The sequence below is a fragment of the Lacerta agilis genome, chromosome 17 (assembly GCF_009819535.1).
Source record: "Lacerta agilis isolate rLacAgi1 chromosome 17, rLacAgi1.pri, whole genome shotgun sequence".
In the NCBI taxonomy this organism is placed as follows: domain Eukaryota; kingdom Metazoa; phylum Chordata; class Lepidosauria; order Squamata; family Lacertidae; genus Lacerta; species Lacerta agilis.
The window spans coordinates 13,920,764-13,944,175 of NC_046328.1; the positions used below are offsets into that span (position 1 = coordinate 13,920,764).

The following is a 23,412-nucleotide window of genomic DNA, read 5'->3' on the forward strand; positions in this document are numbered from 1 at the left end:
GGGGTAGCCTTTCGATTTTAGTCTATGGATTTTAAGGCTCCTGAGCAGAGCAGTTTCAGGACCAAGTCCTTTGCAGGGGCAACGGAACCTCATTTCAATGGCAGAAAAACTTGGGGCTTCTGGGTGGAGGCTCAAGCCCAAAGAAGGTTGGGCTCTTGCGAGGAGGTGGGTTGGGGGACAGGGTCCAAGTGGCCCTAATCCTGCCCTGGGGTAAGGGCAGCTCCTACGAGGTCGTGTTTCTTCACTTGAGGCTATGTGCCTTGAAGGTGGCGCTTTTCTCTCTCTCAAATCTTGTTTGGCTGCTATCCAGTCCCCTTCTGGGTCCCTCCTGTGAACTTTCCCTCCTTTCTTCTCTCTGGCAAAACAGGCTTGACATAGCCCTTGGCGATCCTCGCTGCTTGGGCGTGGGTGGGAAGGAAGTAGGCCAAGGATCAAGGCCTCTTCCAATTGGCTCCGAGGAGCAGCAGCTGCTGACGGGTTGGTCTGGCCAAGGTACAAGAGGCCCAGCAGCCGAGCCCAGATCTCCCAGGAGCAGGAAAGCACTGTTTGCTCTCTCCTCCTCTTGCCAGCCGATTCCCTGCTCTGGTTGTCACTGCTGCTGCTGCTGCTGCTGCCAGGATGGTGGTGGAGCTTTACCTCGACCTCCTCTCCCAACCCTGCCGTTCTGTCTTTATCTTTGCTAAGAAAAACAACATCCCCTTTGAGTTCAAGCATGTGGCTCTCATCCAAGGTGAGACTGGTGGATGGGGCAGGGAGAGTTAGTCACAAGATCCAGGGTGCAGAGTCTTGAGTCGCAGGGGCTGGGCGGGGGGCTTATTTGATTTTGGGGGGGGGGCTGGCTTGAACTCCCTGTTTGACTCGGACAAGGATGGTTTGAAAGAGGGACACTCTCAAGTTGCCTGTTGACTCTTCTTGACGCAGGCTGTCTGAATGGCTGTGCAGACCTTGGAAGGGTTAAGGGATCTCATTTGGAGCTCTGGGTTCCCTCGCAACTCAAAGAGGTCTCATTTCCTAACATTTAAAATAGGCTTTCGCTGTTTCTAATCGGTAAAGGGCGGGTAAGAATTGATACGTTTCCGAATAAAAGCAGCCGTGAATTTCATATTTGTGGCAACCGGAAAAGAAGGGTGACTGTTGTGGAATGATTAACTGGATTGCGAGGAGGTGGAACGAGCTTTGCAAAAAGACCCCTGGCTTGTGCCAGTGTCTGCCAGGGCACGGCTCATTTCCCCCTCCCTTTTGCCCAATCGGTGCAAAGCCTGAGCTGCCCAGACGCAGAAGAATTCGCTCTTTGCTGGCCTTTGGTATTGATGCAAGGCAGACTTGTGTATTAGTGCCTGCTGTGCATTCCCACACTCCGGGCGTGCTTGGGGCAGATGCCCATCGGCTTCCATCCATTCCCGAGCAATTGGCTTGTTATCTGCACTCTTCTGATTCTACTTATTTTGTGGGCCTGAAAAAGATTTATTACCTAAGAGCTGACTTAGGAGAATGCCTGGCAAGCACACAGCCCCTGCCCAGCTGCCCCCCACCTCCCAACCGAAGCAATCCAGCAAAGAGGTAAGAGGAAGCATGAATGGGGGGGGTCAGGTGGGGGTGACCAGCACCCCCCACCCAGGGTGGGTCAAGGCAGGGTACTGCGTCATGGTTCTTGTGAGTGAATAGCTGCCTCTTGATTCCTTTTGTCCATCTCTCCAGGGCAAAACAGGACGGAGGAATTTGGCAAGGTGAATCTGCTGGGGAAAGTGCCTGCCTTGAAGGATGGCGACTTCACCTTGGCAGAGAGGTAAGAAGGATCCACAGCGCCGTTGCTTGGTGTGATTGTGTTTGTGTTGGGGAGTCGCCACACAGGCCCCCTGCAACGTCACTGTGTACCAGATCCTGCTGGAAACCCATAAATCTCCGCTTTCCTCCCTTTGGGGTTTTGAGTTTTCATTTTCAAGGACTTAACTAAGTTTGTGTTGCAACCTTTCCTCATAGGGAATTCACTCCACCCCCCCTTGATAATTTTGGTTGCCTTTTTTCTGGACTTTTTGTAATTCTACAATACCCTTTTTGAGGTTGGGTAACCAGAACTATTCACAATATTCCAGAAGCGGTCACACCACGGATTTGTATATCAGTGTTATAATACTGGCAGGTTTATTCTCAATTCCTTTCCTAACAATTGCTAGTGTGGACTTTCCTTTTCTCACAGCTGCTGCACATTGGGACAGTGTCTATATTGTTGTTGTTGTTGTTGTTACTTATATGCTGCCCATCTGACTGGGTTGCCCCAGCTATTCAGGTCCCAACAAAATATTAAAACACAATAAACCATTACGGTCGTACCTCGGCCCCCAAACGCCCAGGGAGTCGAACGTTCCAGCTCCCGAACAATCAAAAACCAAAAGTGAATGTTCTGGTTTTCAAACTTTTTTTGGAAGCCGAACGTCCAGCGTGGCTTCCGCTATTGTTTCCAGCGCACCTGCGCAATCGGAAACCGATAGGAAGCCACACCTTGGTTTCCGAACGTTTGGGAAGTCAAATGGACTTCCGGAACGGATTCTTTTCAACTTCCTAGATACAATAAAAAACTTCCCAGAAGGGCTGCCTTCAGATGTCTTCTAAGACTAAGTCAAGTAGTTGTTTATCTGTTTGACATCTCACGGGAGGGCGTTCCACAGGGCAGGCGCCACTACGGAGCTCGTCTTCATCAAGCTCTTCCCTATGACCAGAAGGCCTCGTTCTTGGTCAGTCACTGCCAGTCCTATTAGCATCTATGTGTAATTAGAAGAAGAAAAATGCCCCAACTTGTTTGCATCAGACTGCATCCGTTATTATTCACTGTTGTTGCCTGTTACTCTTCTCTCTTTTTTTCTTCTACCCAAACAGCATTGCCATCCTCTTGTACCTAGCAAGGAAGTTCAAGACCCCTGACCACTGGTACCCCTCGGACCTGCAGAAGCGAGCCCGCGTGGACGAATATCTGTCTTGGCAACACATGGCCACCCGAATGTATGGCACCAAAGTGTACCTGGCAAAGGTAAGGGCCGGAGCTGCCTCTTGGCCCGGCTGACAATTTACGGAGTCTCTGCTGCAACAAGGGGACAGGGGCTGGGCTTAGTTTGGTGGCCTGTGAATGTATATCTGTTAGAGAGACCCTGCCCGCCCACGAGAGATGAAATGCTGGCAGCTGCCATCGTTTTTCCTTCCTTCCTCTCGCCTCTCACACAGTGATGAGAGGTGAAGAGCCATACCTAGAACGCCTCAGGTGTCAATTCCCTCTTGCCCCCTTCTCTGCATAGGCTTTGCTGCCTCTCTTCCTGGGACATCCCGCCCCTCCCGAAAAGCTTGAAGAAGCCCTCGAGAGTCTGAAAGAGACCCTGAAGCTGTTTGAGGAGAAGTTCCTCCAGGACAGGCCCTTCATCGCTGGCACGGAAATCTCCTTGGCAGACTTGGTGGCTATTGTAGAAATCATGCAGGTGAGTGCTGGGAGATGATGAGGTCTAGGGGCCTCTGGGAGGAAATGGCCTTTGGTTTCTGGTGAGGCTGAGGCACCTCATCACTTCCTACGAGACAGAGCCAGGTGGGATCACCACATCTCAAAAAGATCAGAGCTGCAAAGTGGAAACCCAGGTGACCAGGCAGCTGAAGCATATTTCTCCTTCCTTCTTTCTCTCTCTCCTCCCCCACCCCCTGCTGTCTGTCTGTCTGTCTGTCTGTCTGTCTCTCTCTCTCTCTCTCTCTCTCTCTCTTTCTCTTACACACACCCACACACCCACACCCCTGGAGCTTTTTAGTTTAGGAACAAGGCGATGCCAGTTGGGACGGAAGTGTACAAAATTAGGTCTGTTGACACAGCCTTGCTGTGAATATTTTTCTTTGTGGCAGGCGTTTAGACCACAGGGGTCATCAAACTTTTTCAGCAGGGGGCTGGTCCACTGCCCTTGTGGGGGGCCGGACTATATTTTTTTTTTGGGGGGGGGGGAGAATGAACGCATTCCTATGCCCCCACAAATAACCCAGAGATGCATTTTAAATAAAAGCACACATTCTACTCATGTAAAAACACCAGGCAGGCCCCACAAATAACCCAGAGGTGCATTTTTGATAGAAGGACACATTCTACTCATGTAAAAACACGCTGATTCCCGGACCGTCTGCGGGCCGGATTTAGAAGGCGATTGGGCCGGATCCAGCCTCCAGGCCTTAGTTTGCCTACCCATGGTTTAGACCCTCAAAATATAAACTGAGAGAGAGAGAGGAGAGAGGGATTTAACATTTATTCTTGAGACACTGAACAACCAACGTCTTGGTGAATTCAGTGCATGGACTGCTTCGCTCAGAAACCTTGAAATACGAGGTCTCTTGTTTCCTGACCTCAGGAACCTCAATTGAGACTCTACCTGGATGGCCCAAAACCCACCTGCTCCTTCCCCAACATCCCAGTAGACCCTCCCCTCCCTCTCACTCCCACCTTCCCTCCTCCAATCAATCCCACCACCAATCCAGTCACACTCCAGAACAGGAAGTGTGGGAAGAGGGAAGCGGAAGATTTTCTCTCTTTTGGAACACTAGAACTGGGGTCCTTGGGAGGTAAGGAGAGCATGGCTGTTGGGTCATGCCAAAAGCATGTCTAATCAAGTGTCGTTTTCCCACAGTGGCCAGCCAGAAGCAGGGGCTGGGTGCCACAGATGTGCTACCCCACTCATGACGTATATCCTTCAGCATCTCGCTGATCAAAACTGGGACGCTCATTTTTTTTTGGTGCTGAGCTCTCGCTGGAACCAGCCGACTCATGCAAGAGTTTTGTCTGGTGCTCTTGCACGTGCCAAATGACTAGCACGAGAGCAAAAAGCAATCGTATTTTGGTCAGGCGCTCTTCGGATTTGCGCCACAGCACAAGACAAAAAAACGGGACATTCCAAGATCTCTAATCAGAAGCCGGGATGTCCCACTCAAATCGGGACGGTTAATGGGTATGGCGATGATAACTGTGGGGCAGATTTCCTTGCGCATTTGGCAAATACAGCTTTTCTCAAAATGCACGCAGAGTGAGCTCAGACACCTGATTCCCTCCCACCTACCCCCGACAGAAAAACAACGAAGCCAGTGTGCCTCTTCTTGCCAAACAAATGAAAGCTTGGGAACATTTCTTCTGGCCTTGCTTAAAAAGAAACAGCGTAGCACGTTTGCAAGTTCGTTCTTCTCCCAGATTTTTTTCTTCCCAGCTAAGCAACTCAGGGTTCCCAGGAATTATTTTCAGCCTTTTAATCCTGAATCCCAAGTCTTGTCTTTTCTTTTTAAAAGTAGAAGTGTCAACATCCCACTTTACTTCAAAGGCATATAGTAGGAAGTAGAAATCAATTAGCAATCCAGTTGTTAATAATACTAGCCAGGCAGGCTTTCCAAAATAACTATTGTTTGTATTCGATTGTATAGCACGTACTCATTATCTTTTATAAGTGGTGTTTGTAAAAATGAACCGTACAGATAAAATTGCATTTTCCACTGAAAGTTCCTCTAGGCATTCTGCTCTAAGGATAAAAATCTGGGGAGCCGGGCTCCTCACAGGCTGTGAAGACTTCAGTCATGACTTATTATTTATTGAATTTATATACCACACTATGCCCGGGGGTCTCATGGTGGTTCACAGAATACAATCAAGATATAAAACCACAAAATACATAATAAAAATAAAAACAACCCAATAGCCCCCCCTCCATTTTTTTTTTTGAAAAGGGCATAGGATGTTAATCAGGTCGACCAAACGCCTGGTTACAAAGGAACGTTTTTGCCTGGCACCTAAAGGTGTATAGTGAAGGCGCCAAGCGAACTTCCCTGGGGAGAGCATTCCACAGATGGGGAGCCACTGCAGAGAAGGCCCTGTTCTCATGTTGCCACCCTCCGGACCTCAAGGGGGCAGCACACGAAGGAGGGCCTCAGAAGATCTCAGAGTCCGGGTAGGGTCATATGGAAAGAGGCAGTCCTTGAGGAATCCAGAGCATTGAGTGACTGACGGTATTTTATTTCCATGCGTACAAGCAAATCCTTGATAATTCTTCCACTTGATCATTCTTTCTGCCCCTCTATCGCTCTTTAGACTCCACGCATTGAACGGTGGCAGCCCTCTTGAGCAGGGGATGGGGCTGCATCCGCGCCAAATCGGCACCCGCTCACTCTCCTTCTCTTTGCAGCCTGTAAGCGCTGGCTACGATGTCTTTGAAGGTAGACCCAAGCTGGCCTCCTGGCGCTCCAGAGTGGAGGAAGCCGTGGGGAAGGACCTGTTTGCCGAGGCCCACAAGGAGCTCTTCAAAGCCAAGGATGTGACGGAGGATCAACTCCCTCCTGAAATGAGGGAAGAAATCAAGCAGCACTTGCTGAAGTATGTGAAGTGAACCCCATTGGGGGGAGCAGAGCCCCCTCTCAATAAAGCTCCAGAACCAACCAACGCGTTTTGGTCTCTTCAGATATAATTGGAGCAGCAACGCTTCCCCCCCCCCCCCGTGCCACTTCTCCTTATTGTCATCTCTGGGACTCAGGGCTGGTCACCAGGAGAAGAATTCAGGCCGTGAAGCAGAGGGGCCAGGGGGGGTACAAGAACCTTTCGGTCTCATCTCGGAAAGCCTTGTGACTCGGCTCCTTTTCTGGATGACTTCTGGGCCAAAAGGAGCCACGCCTCTGGAAATTCTGCCCATTCTTCCATTTCCAGAGAGAGTTGTGGTTCTTCCCAAATCAAAGCACTGCATCCATTCCAAAATCCTAACTGGGAGTGGCCAATTGAGGGGTGGGAGGATCCATCCTGTCCCTCTTGGTGTGTCTTTCCATCTGTGTGAAGAAGACCTTTAGGTAGGAGGACTAGGGAGAAGGTCAAAGAGGACTTCACTTCCTTCACTCTCATTTCCCCACAGTGATGGGGCAAGGAGCCTTAGGATAGAGGAAGTCCTCTGTGTGCTGCTTCACCTTTTGTGTCTTTTTTTTTTTTTTTTATTAAGAATTTATTAAAATTTTCAAATTAAAGACATAAAAGACAAAAAGAAAAAAGAAAAAAAACATAAACATTAAAAACCTACAACTTATAACTACAAACCACTACAAAACAGAAAAAATACAACATAGAAAATACATCTAATTACACAAAAATAAAAACCAATTCCAAAATACTCTAAACTTATTCAAATCTTACTTAATGGACTTCCCCAAGCCCTCTCTTCAGTGTTCATTTCAAATATACTTTAGTAACTTTATAACCCCTTTAAATCTTCTTTAAAAACTTATCTACCTCATTATCAATCTCTAAATCTCTAAACTTATTTTAACAATACAAAAACCTTAATTCTTACATCTACCCTAAAACTCCTATTTTAACTTAACCTATTATTGCTATCGCCTCGATTGTCCTTTGATTCCATCAAATCTCTATCTTTTCACGTTTCTTTAAATAGTCCTTGAATTTCTTCCATTCGTCTTGCACCTTTTCCTCCCTCTGGTCACGGAGTTTCGCTGTCAGTTCTGCGAGATCCATATATTCAATCATCTTTATCTGCCAATCTTCAACCGTTGGTAATTCTTCAGTTTTCCAATTTTTTGCAATCAGGATTCTAGCTGCTGTTGTGGCATACATAAAGAAAGTTCTATCCTTACTGGGTATCTCATGATTGGTCATGCCCAGCAGAAAGGCTTCTGGTTTCTTAGAGAAGGTGTGTTTTAACACTCTTTTAATCTCGTTATAAATTGTCTCCCAGAAGTCCCTTACCTTTGGGCATGTCCACCACATGTGATAGAAGGTACCTTCAATCTGTTTACATTTCCAACATTAATTGCTCACATTATGATACATCTTAGCTAATTTAACTGGTGTTAAATACCATCTATAGATCATTTTCATTATATTCTCTCTCAATACATTACATGCAGTAAAATTGGTACCTTCCCGCCACAGTTTTTCCCAATCTTCCAACATTATATTATGACCCACATCTTTGGCCCAATCAATCATCACTGACTTAACCATTTCATCTTTTGTATGCCACTCCAATAACAGTTTGTACATTCTAGAAAGATTCTTTGTATTTGGTTCAATTAGTTCAGTTTCCAACTTAGATTTCTCAGTTTGAAAACCTTGTTTTTTGTCCAATTTAAAAACCTCATTTATCTGATAGTACTGTAACCAGTCAGTAACACCTTCCTTCAACTGCTCATAGCTTTTCAACTTAAAGTTCTGACCTTCTTGTTCCAAAATATCGGAATATTTCAGCCACCTTGCAGACATGTTAGGTCTTTTGTAAGCTTTAGCTTCCACTGGAGACAGCCATCTCGGAGTCTTTCTCTCCAATACATCTTTATTCCGCATCCAAACCTGATACAGAGAGTTTCTTATTATATGGTTTTTGAACGCTTTATGCGCTTTAACTTTATCATACCAAAGGTAAGCATGCCAACCGAATACATTGTCATGTCCTTCCAAGTCCAAGACGTCTGTATCCTCTAACTTAATCCAATCTTTCAACCAACAAAATGCAGCAGCCTCAAAATAAATCCTTAAGTCTGGCAGGGAGAATCCCCCTCTTTCTTTGGAATCCGTTAGAATCTTATATTTAATTCTGGGTTTTTTCCCCTGCCAAATAAATTTTGATAAATCTTTCTGCCACTTTTTAAAGCAATCCACCTTATCTATAATCGGAAGTGTTTGAAATAAGAACAACATCTTGGGTAGGACATTCATCTTTATGGCTGCTATCCTTCCCATCAAAGACAATTTTAATCTTGTCCAGCTCTCCAAGTCTCTTTTAATCTCATTCCACAATTTCTCATAATTGTCCTTAAACAAGTTCAGATTTCTCGGCGTCAAATTCACTCCTAAATATTTTACCTTTTTAACAAAACTTAATCCAGTCTTTTCTTGTAGTTTTTGCACCTGCATAGATGTCATATTTTTTGTCAGAACCTTCGTTTTTGTTTTGTTTAGTTTGAATCCTGCTACTTGTCCAAACAGTTCAATTGTCTCTAAAGCTTTAGGCACACTGGTTTCAGGATCTTGTAAGGATAATACTAAATCATCCGCAAAGGCCCTCAATTTATATTCCTTCTCTCCTACCCTAATTCCTTTTATTTGCTTCTCTGCTCTGATCCTACTTAAGAGTACCTCCAGGACCGTGATGAATAGTAGCGGGGAGATAGGGCACCCTTGCCTCGTACCTTTTTCAATTCTGATTTCTTCGCACATCACATTATTTACAATAATTTTAGCTTTCTGTTCTTTATAAATAGCGTTAATGCCATTCATAAATCTATCTCCAACTTTCATCTTTTCCAAATTCTTTTTCATAAAAGTCCAAGATATGTTGTCAAAGGCCTTCTCCGCATCTATAAACATCAATGCTGCTTCCGTGTTTATCTTTTTCTCTAATCTCTCTAATATATCCACAATATTCCTTGTGTTACTTTTTATATGTCTTCCGGGTAAGAATCCCGCTTGATCTTTGTGAATATATTCTTTCAGCACTCTCTTTAGTCTCGTGGCCATGACATTAGCAAAAATTTTGTAATCTACGTTCAACAATGATATAGGTCGATAGTTCTTCATTTGAGTTTTGTCCGAATCTGGTTTCAAAATCAATGTGATATACGCCTCTTTCCATGAGTCTGGTGCCCTACCTCCCTCCAACATTCTGTTGCAAACCTCTTTCAATGGTTGAATTAACCAGTCCTTCAAAGTCTTATAATACTTTGCTGTTAATCCGTCCGGTCCTGGGGCCTTTCCAAGTTGCAATTTATTTATAGCATCTGTTATCTCTTGCGTTGTAATAGGGTGGTTGAGCATACTAACTTTATCCTCTGGGACTGCACGCATGCCATTTTTTTCCAAGAATTGATCAATACTTTCTTCTTTAATTTTCTCCTCTTTATACAATTGCTTGTAAAATTTCTGAAAACATTTTCTGATTTCCTCTGGATTTCCCACTTCTTTCTCTTTAACCTTTAAATTGGTGATGGTATTCATTTTCTGCCTTTTCTTTAATTGCCAAGCTAACATCTTCCCACATTTGTTCGCTGATTCAAAGGTTTTTTGTTTCATCATTTTAATCTTCCACTCAATTTCCTGATTCAATACTTTAGCATACTGGGTCTGAAGTAACTTTATTTCCTTTTGTATTTGTTTATTTTTGGGATGGCCTCTCAATTTTTTCTCCTTTTCCTTGATTTGAGTCAATAGTTTTACTTTTTCTTGATCCTGTTTTCTTTTCTTCAAAACTTTTTCTCTTATGAGGACACCCCGCATCACCGCTTTACTTGCATCCCATACAATTCTCCTTTCAACTTGAGTACTCAAATTTATTTGAAAATATTCTTTGATTGTTTTTGTAGCCTCTTCCACTACTTTAATATCTCTCAACAAGCCATCATCCAACCTCCACCTAAAAGAATCCTTTGAATATAATTTCAAGTCCAATTGTACCGCATTATGATCTGAGCAAGTCTTGGCCCATATTTCCGCCTTCTGTATTTTGGGGGTCAACTCTCTCGATATCCATATATAATCCAAACGGGACCACGACTGTTGCGATTCTGAGAAATATGTTGCCTCGGTCTCCGTTGGGTTCCTTACTCTCCAAGAATCTATCAAATCCAAATTATCAACCATTTCGAAGAAGGTCTTGGGCAGTTTCCCCTCATTTGTAATTTTGGACCTTTGTGATCTGTCCATTAAGGTGGAAACTGCCCCATTAAAATCTCCAAGACAAATAATCTTATAGTCCAAATAGTCCAGCAATATATCATGTATCTTTTTATAAAAAGTTGACTTCCCATCATTTGGTGCGTACAGTCCCAGAATCAAAAACTTGTCGCCTTGTGCTTTAATTTCAATTGCAATGTATCTTCCTTCCTCATCCTTAAATAGTTGCCTTGGGTTGTATTTCTCTCCTGCGTACATTACCACACCTCTCTTCTTGACTTTATCTGATGATACAAATTCTTGGCCTAGCTTTTTATTCTGTAAAATCCTTCTGTGATGCCGAACTACATGAGTCTCTTGTAAACAAATTATGTCCAATTTCTTCTTCTCTAATGCATGGAAAACTCTGTGTCTTTTCTGCCTCTGGTTCAAACCGTGGACATTCCACGTTAACACCTTCATCGCCATCTTACTCGTCAGTTCCACCTGTCGCCCCTTGTAACTCTTCTTCTGATTCCGATGCGGTTGCGTCTTCTTCTTCTGATTCCTTCTCTTCTGGTTTCGCTGGGATTTCACTCACAGGGTTACCAGGAAAGGCTTTGAAGTCTTCTGCGTATCGGTCCAAGAATTTCTTCTTGTCCTCAAAGGATTTGATTCTTATTCTTCTATCTCTGTATTTGAATGTCAATCCCTGTGGGAATTCCCAGCTGAAAGGTATGTTCTTTGATCTTAACGCTGTTGACAAATCGTTGTAATTAAGCCTCAAATTTAAAAAGTACCTTGGGATATCCTTATAAATGATCACCTTCTTATGGTGTACCACGAGGTTATTCTTGTAATGAAGATCCAAAATCTGATCTCTCTGGGACCTGTCCTGGAGTATCACCATGCAGTCATTCACTCTTTTCGGGTTCTTTTTGTGTCTTTTGCCCTTGGATCCTTTTTCGTAGACCTGTGCAAGGGGGGTGGGGTGGGACAGAACTTGCCTTGGCCCCCCACCTAAGGAACAGCCTCAACTACCATGCAGCTAAAGCTGCTAGCCACTACCCAATGATCCTTCTGCAAGGCCCAAACCCAACAGCTGTTTGCTTTATCTACATGCAGCGGGTTGGAGTGGGGCAAAGAGGGGCAGGATCTTGGTGCTGCTCATCCATCTCTTTCAGGGGCCTGATCCAATAAAGAGAGGGGGTTAATTTGGTGCCTCCAGTTGCTCTGGGTGGGCAAGGTCATAGTCTTGCCAGGGGGTGGCGGGCTTCTCCATAATGTTGAGAAGTATGTAAATACAACTGTTACTGGGAGGAAGAGATGGGTCTGTATCAGGAACAGGGCATTTGATCCTAAATGATTGGGAGTCGGGAGCAAGCAGTGAGGCAACCGTGTCTGGGAATGACACCAATGATTCAGGATGGGGGGGGGGGGAACCCAAGCGAGACAGCAAAGATATCGCAGAAGATTCATCCAAGCTGCATCAGTGGGCAGCAAAACGGCTGATGAGGGTCGACTGAAGTCTCAAGTGATACATGTTGGGGCAGAAACATCCCCACTTCATTCCTCTCCAGTGATATTGCCAAGTACCTGGGGGAAGAGGCCTTGGGCTCAGCAAAAATGTTGAGCCAAGTGTGCAGCAACTCGGGGGGGGGGGGAGGTGAATTCCAGACAAGTGATGGAAAATCAAGCTGTCAGTACTGCATTGTCTATTCAGTTCTGTGATGCAACCACGTTTAGAATCCCATGTACAGCCCTGGTCTCCCCACTTCCAAAAGGGTACAGTGGTACCTCGGGTTACAGATGCTTCAGGTTACAGACGCTTCAGGTTACAGACCCCGCTAACCCAGAAATAGTACCTCGGGTTAAGAACTTTGCTTCAGGATGAATGAGAACAGAAATCGGATGGTGGCGGCGCGGCGGCAGTGGGAGGCCCCATTAGCTAAAGTGATACCTCAGGTTAAGAACAGTTTCAGGTTAAGAACGGACCTCCAGAATGAATTAAGTTCTTAACCCGAGGTACCACTGTATTGCAGAGTTAGGAAAGGTTACAAATAAGAACAGCCAAGATGACCCAGGGGTGCGGAGGAAGTCCCCTGTGAGGAATGATCACGACTGTTAGGGCTTCTTTATTTAGAAGAAAATATGGCTGGCAGCGAATGGGAAATGGGATGGAGGCTTAGGAAATTGTACGTGAGATGGAGAAAATGTTGTTCTCTCATTCAGTGAAACGGATTGGCGGAAGTTCCAAGGCAAATAATGGTCTGATGTTGTATGGGTTTCATACCCACATGAGCTGGCCAAGGCCACTAGCTTAGCAGCCTTAAAAAGGCAATTAGACAAATTAATAGCCGAGGTGGAGGAGAAGTCGCTGCTATTAATCATGATGGTCACGTTGAGCTCCCCTGCTTTGGGGTTTTGCCGAAAGCATATGGTCAACCACGGTGGGAAGCCGGATCCTATATCTATTGTTATAATGGGGCGCTCCTTGCTCCCCGCAGATCCTAAAGGACCTTATTTCCAAGACATGCTGCCACCATGTGACACTTGTAAGCACTGGACAGCCCACTTAGAAAGCGGTCAGGCAGTCATTCAGGAACAAACTAAGAGCAGAAAGTATGCAACCGTTGTGAGATCATCCAAGCTCCATCCCTGGAACAGGTGTCCCATGCCCAACAAAACTGGACCAAAAAATAAATAAATGTCCTCATCCTTATGTCAACTCTCAAAAGGATGCTGTGTCCCTTGGTGTCAGCTCCTTCAGGGCAAACCTCCCCTTCTGATAAGCCTTTCTCTCCCAGAAGTTTCATCTTTGGTGGATGTTGGTACAGTTAGCCCAACTGTGCCCTTGCAGGCTGTGGCTTGTTTCTTGGGTGAGCAGCAATCAGGGATGGAATAACAACAACAATTTATTATGTATATGCCACCCATCTTACTGAGTTGCCCCAGCCACTCTGGGCAGCTTCCAACAAATTATAAAACTGCAGTAGAACATAAAACAGGGCTGCCTTCAGATGTCTTCTAAAAGCCAGATAGTCCTTTACTTCCTTGACATCTGATGGGAGGGCGTTCCACAGGGCGGGCGGGCGCCACCACCGAGAAGGCCCTCTGCCTGGTTCCCTGTAGCCTCACTTCCCACAGTGAGGGAACCGCCAGAAAGCCCTCGGAGCAGGACCTCAGTGTCTGGGCTGAATGTTAGGGGTGGAGACGCTCCTTCAGGAGCAATGATGCAATAAGTGTCTCTCTCCACTTGGCCAAGCCACCTGCCACACTTTCTGCCTGCCTGCCTGTCAGACACCTGCAAATGGTGGGCGTGGAAATCTCCGCAGGTCGGAATGTGCGCAATAACTATTGGTGCGCTAGAGAGATGTACGAAGCACCTGGGAAACCAGCCAGCGTTTCGCTGCCACTTTGCAAAGTTAATATTTCAGGACCAGAAGTGAGCAGGCTCTCGGGTCAAAGGGTCTCTCCTGGGCCTTTGGGTCTTCCGCCCTACACCTTGACTGCCACCGCAGGCTCTGCCAGTCACATGCGCTTCGCTTCTTGTACTTTTCCGGGTGAAAAGAAAGCAAAAGTCCCTGCCTGCTGGAGTGAATACCCCGCCCCTCGGGGAGAACATCTGGCTGGCTGGCAGGCTCCCGCGTTCTGCAACTCCCTCGCTCTCTGCCCTGCTTCAGTTCCTGTTCTTCCTGGGAGAGCGTTCTGCCAAAAGCAGACCACACAGAGGACAATCTCTGCTCTCTGCTGCTCGGCCTCTCCGTGCCCAGGGACCACCATGGTGCTGGAACTTTACCTGGACCTCCTCTCCCAGCCCTGCCGAGCCGTCTACCTCTTTGCCAAGCGGAACAACATCCCCTTTGAATTCAGAGCTGTGGAGCTGTTCAAAGGTGAGCTAAACACAAGCACTTGCGTTCCGGCGCCTCTGTGCTGGCAGCGAAGGAGGAGTGGGGGCGCTGAGGTCAGGGCAGGTCGATTTATCTCCCAAAGAAAAAGAAAGTGGAGAGATGTTGCACGGGGGAGAGGGGAGACCCCTGTCTCTTAATGACTTGGAGAAGCCACGATGCTGCAGGGTGCTCCAAAAGTGGGCTTCTTCCTCATTTCGCTGCCTGCTTTCAGAAGACCTGGTTTTAAATGCACCTCTCCCCCCCCCTTTTCTCCCTAGCAGGAGACATTCACTGAGTTTAAAGCATGGCAAGAATTCCTTCTTTCTCGCCATGCTTTAGACTCAGTGAATGGAAAGAAGATAAGAGTCCCTACCGGAGAATAATGGCAGATTAAGTTTGATGGATTATGCCGAAATGGCAAAAATGACCGGAAGAATTGGAAATCAGGAAGAATGGGGGGAAATTTATAATTTATCTTAAAAAAAAACCATTGTAAGCAGCTAAAATCGTTAGCAGGGTTGGAATCACACTTGTAGTTTAATGGCGATTTTTGGACATAATGGAGATGTAAAAGATTCGGATTAGCCTACTATAAAAGATGCAAGAGGAAATGACTAATAGGAACCACAAAGGAGAGGAGGGAAGTCCAGGAGATTCTTTGGAATCTTGTTTTTATGTTGTATGTTGGGTATGTGGTTGCAAAACTTTAATCTAAAAAACCAAATAAATAAATTTATATATATATTTTTAAAGGAATTCCTTCTTTCTCCTCCAAATGTTCATGTGCCAAGTTCTGACATATGTTAGTGACCCTGAGATCGGGAGGAAGAAGAGTTGTAACAATCTGGGATTAATTTTCCCAGGAAAAAATAACTCTGGGGGACTTGCCTGGAAGTTGGCCTCAGCTCTCCTCTGTGCAATGGGCCTGGTTAGAAGGATCACTTGGTAGGGGTCGGTCCTGCTGGGACAGCCCACTCTGGTGTAAGGAACTGGGGGGGGGGGGACAAGTCTCTCCCTTTACCTGATTCTCCATTCTGGGGACTGGCCTTCTCTGGAAGTCATCACGGCCAGCAGAATATTGCAGGTGGCTCTCTGCTTTGACATGACTGAAGAGAAACCCTGACAGAGAAGCTGCCTGAGTTTGGGGAGGGGGGGTCTTTGACTGGGCAAGAGAGGGCAGTTCTCCCATCTGAGATGGATGTTTCTGCTTCCCCCCCCCCTTTGCTGATGCTTTTGTCTCTCTGCCACCAGATTCCATCCTGGGGACGAAAATGCACGACGCAAGCAACCCAGAGGAAGCCACGCCGTCAGGTAAGAGCTGAGAGGCTGGGTGATACTTTTGTATAATACAGAAAAATCAGAGTGGTCCACAGAACCAGCTGCTCAGGTTGGCGTGGTTCAAAGGGTTGGAAGCAGCAAGAGCCTGGGAGTACGTACACAAACACAAACACACACACACAAACACAGCAAGCAATTCTGGTTCTGGGGCTCCCCCACTGTTTGCATGGAGATGCCCCCAGCCCCCAGTTCTGTGGGTCCAAAGGTCAGAAGGCTGGACTTGAACCTGGGTTCAATTCCCCTTCAAGTTCTTGCGGCCTCTTTCAAAAGATGTTTATGAGCAAGCAGGAGGTATTGACCACCAGCTGACAGATCGGGTGGCCGCCCTAAGTATTCTCACACACACACCCCCATTCGTTATTTTCGTTTCCGGAATATGGCGCTTGTTTGTTCCTGCTGCATGTGAACATGTTTGCCTGCTAGATTCTGGCTCAGGTTGAAACTTCTCCCCGGAACAGGCTTCCAGAGGAATTCTTGGGCAGTTGATTTGTACAGGTGGTCAAATTGAGAGGATGGCTGCTTTCCAGGGCTTCCTTCAAGTCAAATTCCAAGCTGCTTTGCTCCAGGAAGTGTTGTGGAGGGAGCTGTTGGTTCTCCTGCCTGTTCTGCCACCCATCTGGCTCTCCCACAAAGAGTCCCCCAGGCTCATGGTCTGTCCCAGGTGTGACGAAATAGCACAGTGACTGTCACCAGGCTGTTCAGGGTCATCAGGAAATGGGCCAAACCAATGAATGTGTGTCAAGGTGGTTGCAAGGCAGGCTTGGGAGTATTGTAAATACAGGGCCGATGAACAATGCTGGCAAGTTTTTCGAAAGGGGACTGCTTGTTATTTTAACCTTAGAAGCAGCGATAGAAGAAATGATTGTCACAGGACAATGCCTGCTCTGTGTCATCAATCCTGGCCCTGAACTGTTTTGGGCGAACATGCAAGGACGGATTGACACCACACTTGCAAAGCCCATGTTTGGGGGGGCAGGAATCTGGCTGCCAGCTGAAGGTGGCATGTGGGCAGATCTTTGGCTGACACAGTTGTTGCCTCGCCTGAGTGGCACCTCTCCTCACCTAGCAGCTCCTGAGCTTGACCCCCCCCCTTCCCAAGAACGTCTGTTTCAGAAGGAAGCTCCGATCACACTTTAACTGCTCCAGGAGTCAGTTTATGCCAGCAGCATTCAGCCAGAACTCATGGGGTGCCTTGTTGCTGAAAGACAGGACAGAGGTGCTAAAAATATGGTTTAAGGCAGGGGTCAGCAACCTTTTTCAGCCATGGGCCGGTCCACCGTCCCTCAGACCATGTGGTGGGCCTGACTATATTTTGAAAAAAAAAATATGTACGAATTCCTATGCCCCACAAATAACCCAGAGATGCATTTTAAATAAAAGCACACATTCTACTCATGTAAAAACACCAGGCAGGCCCCACAAATAACCCAGAGTTGCATTTTAAATAAAAGGACACATTCTACTCATGTAAAAACATGCTGATTCCCAGACCATCCGCAGGCCAGATTGAGAAGGCGATTGGGCCGCACCCGGCCCACGGGCCTTAGGTTGCCTACCCCTGGTTTAAGGGAAGTCCCCCGGTTTTAGTAAACGGGACTCCCCTGCTGTTGTAGAGTGAAGTTCTCTTTGCAATGTAAATATTGCCGTAAGGATTTCAAGAGCAGTTGATGCTGTGCTGTTGCCATTAGGCTCCTGCCGAAATACAGCGACCCTTTCCAAGCAAACTCACGGAGCCAGAGGTTCGTTCCCTTGGGAAGAGATCTTTGGTGCCAGATCAGGACTGGATGCCCTCTGCCCTGCCCCCTTCTGCATGCAAGGCTAGAGATAAACACACATTGTACTTTGAGCTCGGGGCTCTTTCCAAACTCCACTTCGGAACATAGTTTGAACTTCTCTCATGCAGCTTTGAAAGCCAGGCCAGAGATGCAGGGGGGGGGGGATGACAACGACAAGTATTTTCAGTTTCCCCCCAGTATTTTCAGACAAGGTGTGGTTATTATTGGGGGGGGGGGACAAGATTAGCCTGGAGTGGAGAGCTTCCTTGGGTCTGTCTGTGGCTATGAACCAGGACAACCAAAGTGGAGCAAACATCTCACTTTCTCTCCTCCTCGCCAGTCTCCAGACGTTGGGAGCCCCCAGCAGCCCACTCTGAGTAGAAAAAATATGGCACTAGATTCACAGCTGACCCCTTATTTATTGGGATATTCTGCATTGGGTCAAAATGTAAATTGGCCACCAATTTGCTCTGCAGAACCCAGAGTTATTGTTTGTGTTTGGTACACAGACATATGCTCACCAATTCTCCAGCTGTCACTCGGAAGAGATTGTCCAGAAAGGAGGGGATGGCAAGCTCCGATTCTGGACTCCTGGGGATGTGCTGGGCATCTCCTACCAACCTTCCTGTCAGGTCTAACTCTGTGCTGTGTCGCTTCCCTCCAACCCACCTGGTTTTAGGGCCGCTGCCCAAGGCGACTGCGGTGAAGAAAGTTCCCGTCTTGAGGGATGAGGCCTTCGTTTTGTCTGAAGGGTAAGAAGGCAGGCAGACAGCCATGGCTTCCTTCCCCTCCAAATTTCTATCTCAAAATACAGTATATATATATATATATGAGTTTTCAATCATACCACAACACATTCAAAGTTACAAGATTCCTACAAACCTCTGGACTGCCCACCTTCTCCTCGATGAGTTCTGTTGTTAAAACCTTCTGCTGCATCTTTATTTTAATAATCCAAATTTTTATAACTCCATTGGGTCAATAGTTCTCGTTACTTTACAAGTGTTATTGCAATCCTGCTAACGTTTTCAAACAGCTTACAGTGGCCTTGCCTTGAGAGAACAACAAACTTTATTTATTTGCATAGCCTAAGGCCATTGCATTAAAAAGACACATATTACAGATACTGATAAAAACCATATATAACCAATAAAATGAGCTGAATCGGGATTCGGCACAATTAAAGCAAGAATAAATGAGATCTTACCGGTAATTATGAGGGGGCACTGTTATTCAGCTGGCAGCCCTTAATTTCATGGCTCTCTCAGTGGCCTTCAAAGTAAATTATATTCCCCGCCCTCCATTCTTTATGAAAGTTTTGGTCTTCCTGGTTCCTGAGTCTTCCGGTCAGTTTTGCCATTTCGGTATAGTCCATCAACTTGATTTGCCATTCCCCTCTGGTAGGGACTTCATCTCTGGGCTAGCAACATCCGTGCAGCTGTCATCACATACATGAAGAGTCTTTTCTGCTCCTTTGGAATTTCAGCACCTACAATTCCTAATAAGAAAGCCTCTGTTGTTGTTTTTTGTAAATGTTACTGGTATTTTAAGCACCCCCCCCCAATTCATTATATATAATTTCCCTGAATGCTTTTATTACCTTCCTCCCAATTTCTAGCTCCATCTGTATGTCGCGAGGGCACAAGACGGTTGGATGCTGTTGAGCACAGCTCAAAGGCTTAAAGGAGTCCGGGGTTTGGGGCCAAGAGACAAAAAAACGCAGGTGTTGGGAAATGCCTTTGAACTCTGTCTCAGCTGACACCAGATGGAGAGCGATCCAGTCCTGAGCTTGAAGTAAATTTGTTGTGGTGGGGGTGTATCACAGTGGAGGAGACACACCCAGGAAGGCCTCTCTCTGCGGCTTCATAGCACGTGACTCAATAAGCTGTTTGGCGAGGGGTTGGGTGCTGCCATGGGGCAGAGACAGGTCCTTGTGTATATGGGGCTCCATCACAGCTTTGGTCTGCCCTCAGCCTGCTAGCCCTGAGACGGGCTTCCCTGCTCCATTTGCTCCCACTGATTCCTGTCACCCTCTCTTCTCTGGGCACAGCACAGCCATCCTCCTGTACCTGAGCCGCAAGTACAACACCCCGGACCACTGGTACCCGTCGGATGTCCAAAAGCGAGCCAAGGTAGATGAATACCTGTCCTGGCACCAGGCCAATATCCGGGCCAACGCTCCCAAGGCCATGTGGATCAAGGTGAGGGAACAGAGATGTGGGTGGGCTTTGGCTAGCCTGTCCAGCTTTTGGGGGTTACCTGCTTGGCTCAGTGTCACAGATGAGGTTCCGGAAGGCGTATCTCAGAACCTCTGCCCAAATTCCTCTGGCTTAATGCCATTAACAGTAATAGCCTGGGGTTGCCTTCTCTCCCGGGGGTAACCAGGAATGGAAATTGCCCATTCATGCTACTGCCTCCTGTCCAACTCAAAGTATTGCCACACTTTTAAATATCCAATGACTTCCTTTCTTCTCTTTCCATGGTTCATTTTGCGTATCTTACATCCCTGCATATTTTTCAATAACTATCCTGATCGGTTTTCCACTATCACATCCATCAAAATTTATTTTGTTGTTCTTGTTCTTGTTCTGTCGTTCAGTCATGTCCGACTCTTCATGACCCCATGGACCAGAGCACGCCAGGCATGCCTATCCTTCACTGCCTCTCGCAGTTTGGCCAAACTCATGTTAGTAGCTTCGAGAACACTGTCCAACCATCTCATCCTCTGTCGTCCCCTTCTCCTTGTGCCCTCCATCTTTCCCAACATCAGGGTCTTTTCCAGGGAGTCTTCTCTTCTCATGAGGTGGCCAAAGTACTGGAGCCTCAACTTCAGGATCTGTCCTTCTAGTGAGCACTCAGGGCCGATTTCCTTGCGAATGGATAGGTTTGATGATCTTGCAGTCCATGGAACTCTCAAGAGTCTCCTCCAGCACCATAAGTCAAAAGCATCAATTCTTCGGCGATCAGCCTTTTTTATGGTCCAGCTCTCACTTCTGTACATTACTACTGGGAAAACCATAACTTTAACTATACGGACCTTTGTCGGCAAGGTGATGTCTCTGCTTTTTAAGATGCTGTCTTGGTTTGTCATTGCTTTTCTCCCAAGAAGCAGGCGTCTTCTAATTTCGTGACTGCTGTCACCATCTGCAGTGATCATGGAACCCAAGAAAGTGAAATCTCTCACTGAAGAAGAAGAGTTTGGATTTGATATCCCGCTTTTCACTACCCAAAGGAGTCTCAAAGCGGCTAACATTCTCCTTTCCCTTCCTCCCCCACAACAAACACTCTGTGAGGTGAGTGGGGCTGAGAGACTTCAAAGAAGTGTGACTAGCCCAAGGTCACCCAGCAGCTGCATGTGGAGGAGTGGAGACACGAACCCGGTTCCCCAGATAACGAGTCTACCGCTCTTAACCACTACACCACACTGCCTCCATTTCTTCCCCTTCTATTTGCCAGGAGGTGATGGGACCAGTGGCCATGATCTTAGTTTTTTTTTATGTTGAGCTTCAGACCATATTTTGCGCTTTCCTCTTTCACCCTCATTAAAAGGTTCTTCAATTCCTCCTCACTTTCTGCCATCAAGGTTGTGTCATCAGCATATCTGAATTTTTCTTAGTGCTGCCAGCATTTTCAGCTTTACACAGTTATTTTGCATATGCTCAATAAACGTTTTCCAATCTTCTGTAAACCTATGTTTTTCTTGCTCTCTTATATTATATGTTAAATCTGCAAGTTGTGAATATTCTGTCAATTTAGGTTGTGAATCTTATTTAGTTGGGACCTCACTCACTTTCCATTTTGGGGCTAACAAAACACGGGCTGCAGTTGTTGCATACATAAATAACCTTTTTTTGACTCCTGGGAATTTCAGTCTGAGTTATCTCCAGCAGAAAGGACTCTGGGTTTTTTGGGAAAGTATTCCCCCCCCCCAATTCATTATAAATCATTTTCCAAAGCAATTTTACCTTTTTACATGTCCACCACATGTGAAAGAATGTTCCCTCCACCTCTTTACACTTATCTGATTCTGTCTTGTAGATCTTAGCAAGCCTGCTCAGAGTTAAAACACCACCTATGAATCATTTTCAAATAGTTCTCTTTCAAAGAAAAAACATGCTGTAAATTTCAAGTCGCTTTCCCAAAGTTTCTCCCAAAGGTTGAAATCTATGTTGTGTCCTATATCTATTGCCCAGTGCATCGCTGAGACTTTAAAACAATTGAGTTCAAACCATCCAAGGTCATTGTTGTCCCCCTATGACCAGCCTCCCCTGACTGGTACTCTAGCCAGACTTCTCAAGCTTTCCCTGAGAAAGTGTAGCTCTGTGAAGGGTAAACTACAGTTCCCAGGCTTTGATGGTGCGGTGTGGATGTGATCTCTCTCTGCAGGTGCTAATCCCACTCTTCACAGGCCAGTCGCTGCCCCCGGAGAAGCTGCAGGAGGTGATGGAGGGGCTGGGCGCCTGCTTGACTCAACTGGAGGAGCTTTTCCTGCAGGACAAGCCCTTCTTGGTGGGCAGTGAGGTCTCACTGGCAGACCTAATGGCCATTGTGGAGCTCATGCAGGTGAGGATTGAGCCTGGGGGTCACCAGTTTCCTTTCTGAACTGCCTCCTGGCCAGTCTGGGGAGAGCAGGGGAGCAGCCTGCCTTCCCTCAAAACCTGACTGAGGGCACATTGTGGGATGAGCAAATGGCCCAAGGGTGATCAGCGGCTGTTTTGTGCGGCCTAAGTGGGTGATCCAGCTGCCAAGCCAGACCACAAGGAGCCCCAAAAGAGAACAGGGTGCAGGGCAATCTTCCCCACTGTCAAGGCTTCAGGGAATCCTATCTCTCTCACGGCGGGATGCAAAGAAGCATCAAAACAAGAAGAGTTCTTACCATGTAGTTTATTCAATATTCACAGAGAGAGATGAAGGAATGCTATCTCTCTTAGATAATGCCGTTGCTCCAAGTAAAGTCCCACCCACTCAGTCCCTCCTATTCTACATCACCCCTGCACTGGCTGATCTGTGCTTTCTGCCTCTGAGTTTTCTGTTCTATTACTCTCAATGCCCGCCGGGTTCTGGGAGAGGGTGGGTCAGGAATGCTTTCAAGAGACACTGAGTCTGTTAGCTGTCTCTCCCCTGTTTCTTCCTGCTGCTCTCCCAATATTTCCCAGCTCCTTTCCTCTGCAGCCTCTGAACTATGACCTTCTCCAAACCACTGTTCTAAATCTATACTGTCCTCCTGCTCTCGGGAAGGTGCAGGAAGAGAGGGGGAGCGGTTCCCACCATTCCTGTTCAGTCCAGCCCCTGACACCCACAAACCCCAATGACTTACTCCCTACCCCCATCCCGTCCACTTTCCACAGCCAGTTGGTGTTGGGTGCAACATATTTGAGGGGAGGCCGAGGCTGGCCAAGTGGCGCGACCGAGTGGAGGAAGCTGTCGGGAAGGAGCTCTTCCTGCAAGCGCACCAGCTGATCCTGAACATCAAACAGCTGAGCACCATCCAGATCGATCCCCGGCTGAAGGAGCAGCTGGGGCCGGTGCTACTGAAGATCCTCAAGTGAATAAAAGCCACCCAGCTGGCCACTGTCTCTGCCTCTCCTTTCTAAGTTGAGGGATGCTGCCACAGGCCCTGGTATGCTCCCTGATCTCCTGCCGACGGGCAGCAGCTGCTCTCTCCTAAGCATTTGCTCTTCAGCCCCTCCCAGTGTGAGTCTGCATGACCTACGGAACTACGGGGCAGGCCCTATGTGGTGTGGTGGTTAAGAGCGGTAGACTTGTAATC

At 46.8% G+C, this 23,412-nt stretch overlaps 2 protein-coding genes across 2 annotated transcripts; both read left to right on the forward strand.

Annotated features, from left to right (window-relative positions):
• The first annotated feature begins 491 nt into the window (after nt 1-491).
• Nucleotides 492-6,433, forward strand: LOC117038864 (glutathione S-transferase theta-1-like). The gene is made up of 5 exons (XM_033135818.1): nt 492-730; nt 1,699-1,786; nt 2,875-3,025; nt 3,288-3,464; nt 6,180-6,433. Exons 1-5 carry the CDS (start codon nt 619-621, stop codon nt 6,378-6,380), a joined length of 729 nt encoding a protein of 242 aa, XP_032991709.1. The 5' UTR covers nt 492-618; the 3' UTR covers nt 6,381-6,433.
• A 7,808-nt stretch (nt 6,434-14,241) lies between these two features.
• LOC117038924 (glutathione S-transferase theta-1-like) lies at nt 14,242-23,211 on the forward strand. The gene is made up of 6 exons (XM_033135910.1): nt 14,242-14,532; nt 15,781-15,840; nt 18,322-18,394; nt 19,693-19,843; nt 22,029-22,205; nt 22,991-23,211. The coding sequence occupies exons 1-6, from the start codon at nt 14,421-14,423 to the stop codon at nt 23,189-23,191; spliced, it is 774 nt and encodes a 257-aa protein (XP_032991801.1). The 5' UTR covers nt 14,242-14,420; the 3' UTR covers nt 23,192-23,211.
• Nucleotides 23,212-23,412: the final 201 nt, after the last annotated feature.

What these genes read in the sequence shown, in the direction of transcription:
- LOC117038864 (XM_033135818.1), top strand. Translation starts at nt 619, where the DNA reads ATGGTGGTGGAGCTTTACCTCGACCTCCTCTCCCAACCCTGCCGTTCT. An exon ending in GCATGTGGCTCTCATCCAAG is followed by an intron (nt 731 to 1,698) that starts GTGAGACTGGTG and finishes CCATCTCTCCAG; the next exon opens with GGCAAAACAGGACGGAGGAA. An exon ending in CTATTGTAGAAATCATGCAG is followed by an intron (nt 3,465 to 6,179) that starts GTGAGTGCTGGG and finishes TTCTCTTTGCAG; the next exon opens with CCTGTAAGCGCTGGCTACGA.
- LOC117038924 (XM_033135910.1), top strand. Translation starts at nt 14,421, where the DNA reads ATGGTGCTGGAACTTTACCTGGACCTCCTCTCCCAGCCCTGCCGAGCC. An exon ending in AGCTGTGGAGCTGTTCAAAG is followed by an intron (nt 14,533 to 15,780) that starts GTGAGCTAAACA and finishes CTCTGCCACCAG; the next exon opens with ATTCCATCCTGGGGACGAAA. An exon ending in AGAGGAAGCCACGCCGTCAG is followed by an intron (nt 15,841 to 18,321) that starts GTAAGAGCTGAG and finishes ACCTGGTTTTAG; the next exon opens with GGCCGCTGCCCAAGGCGACT.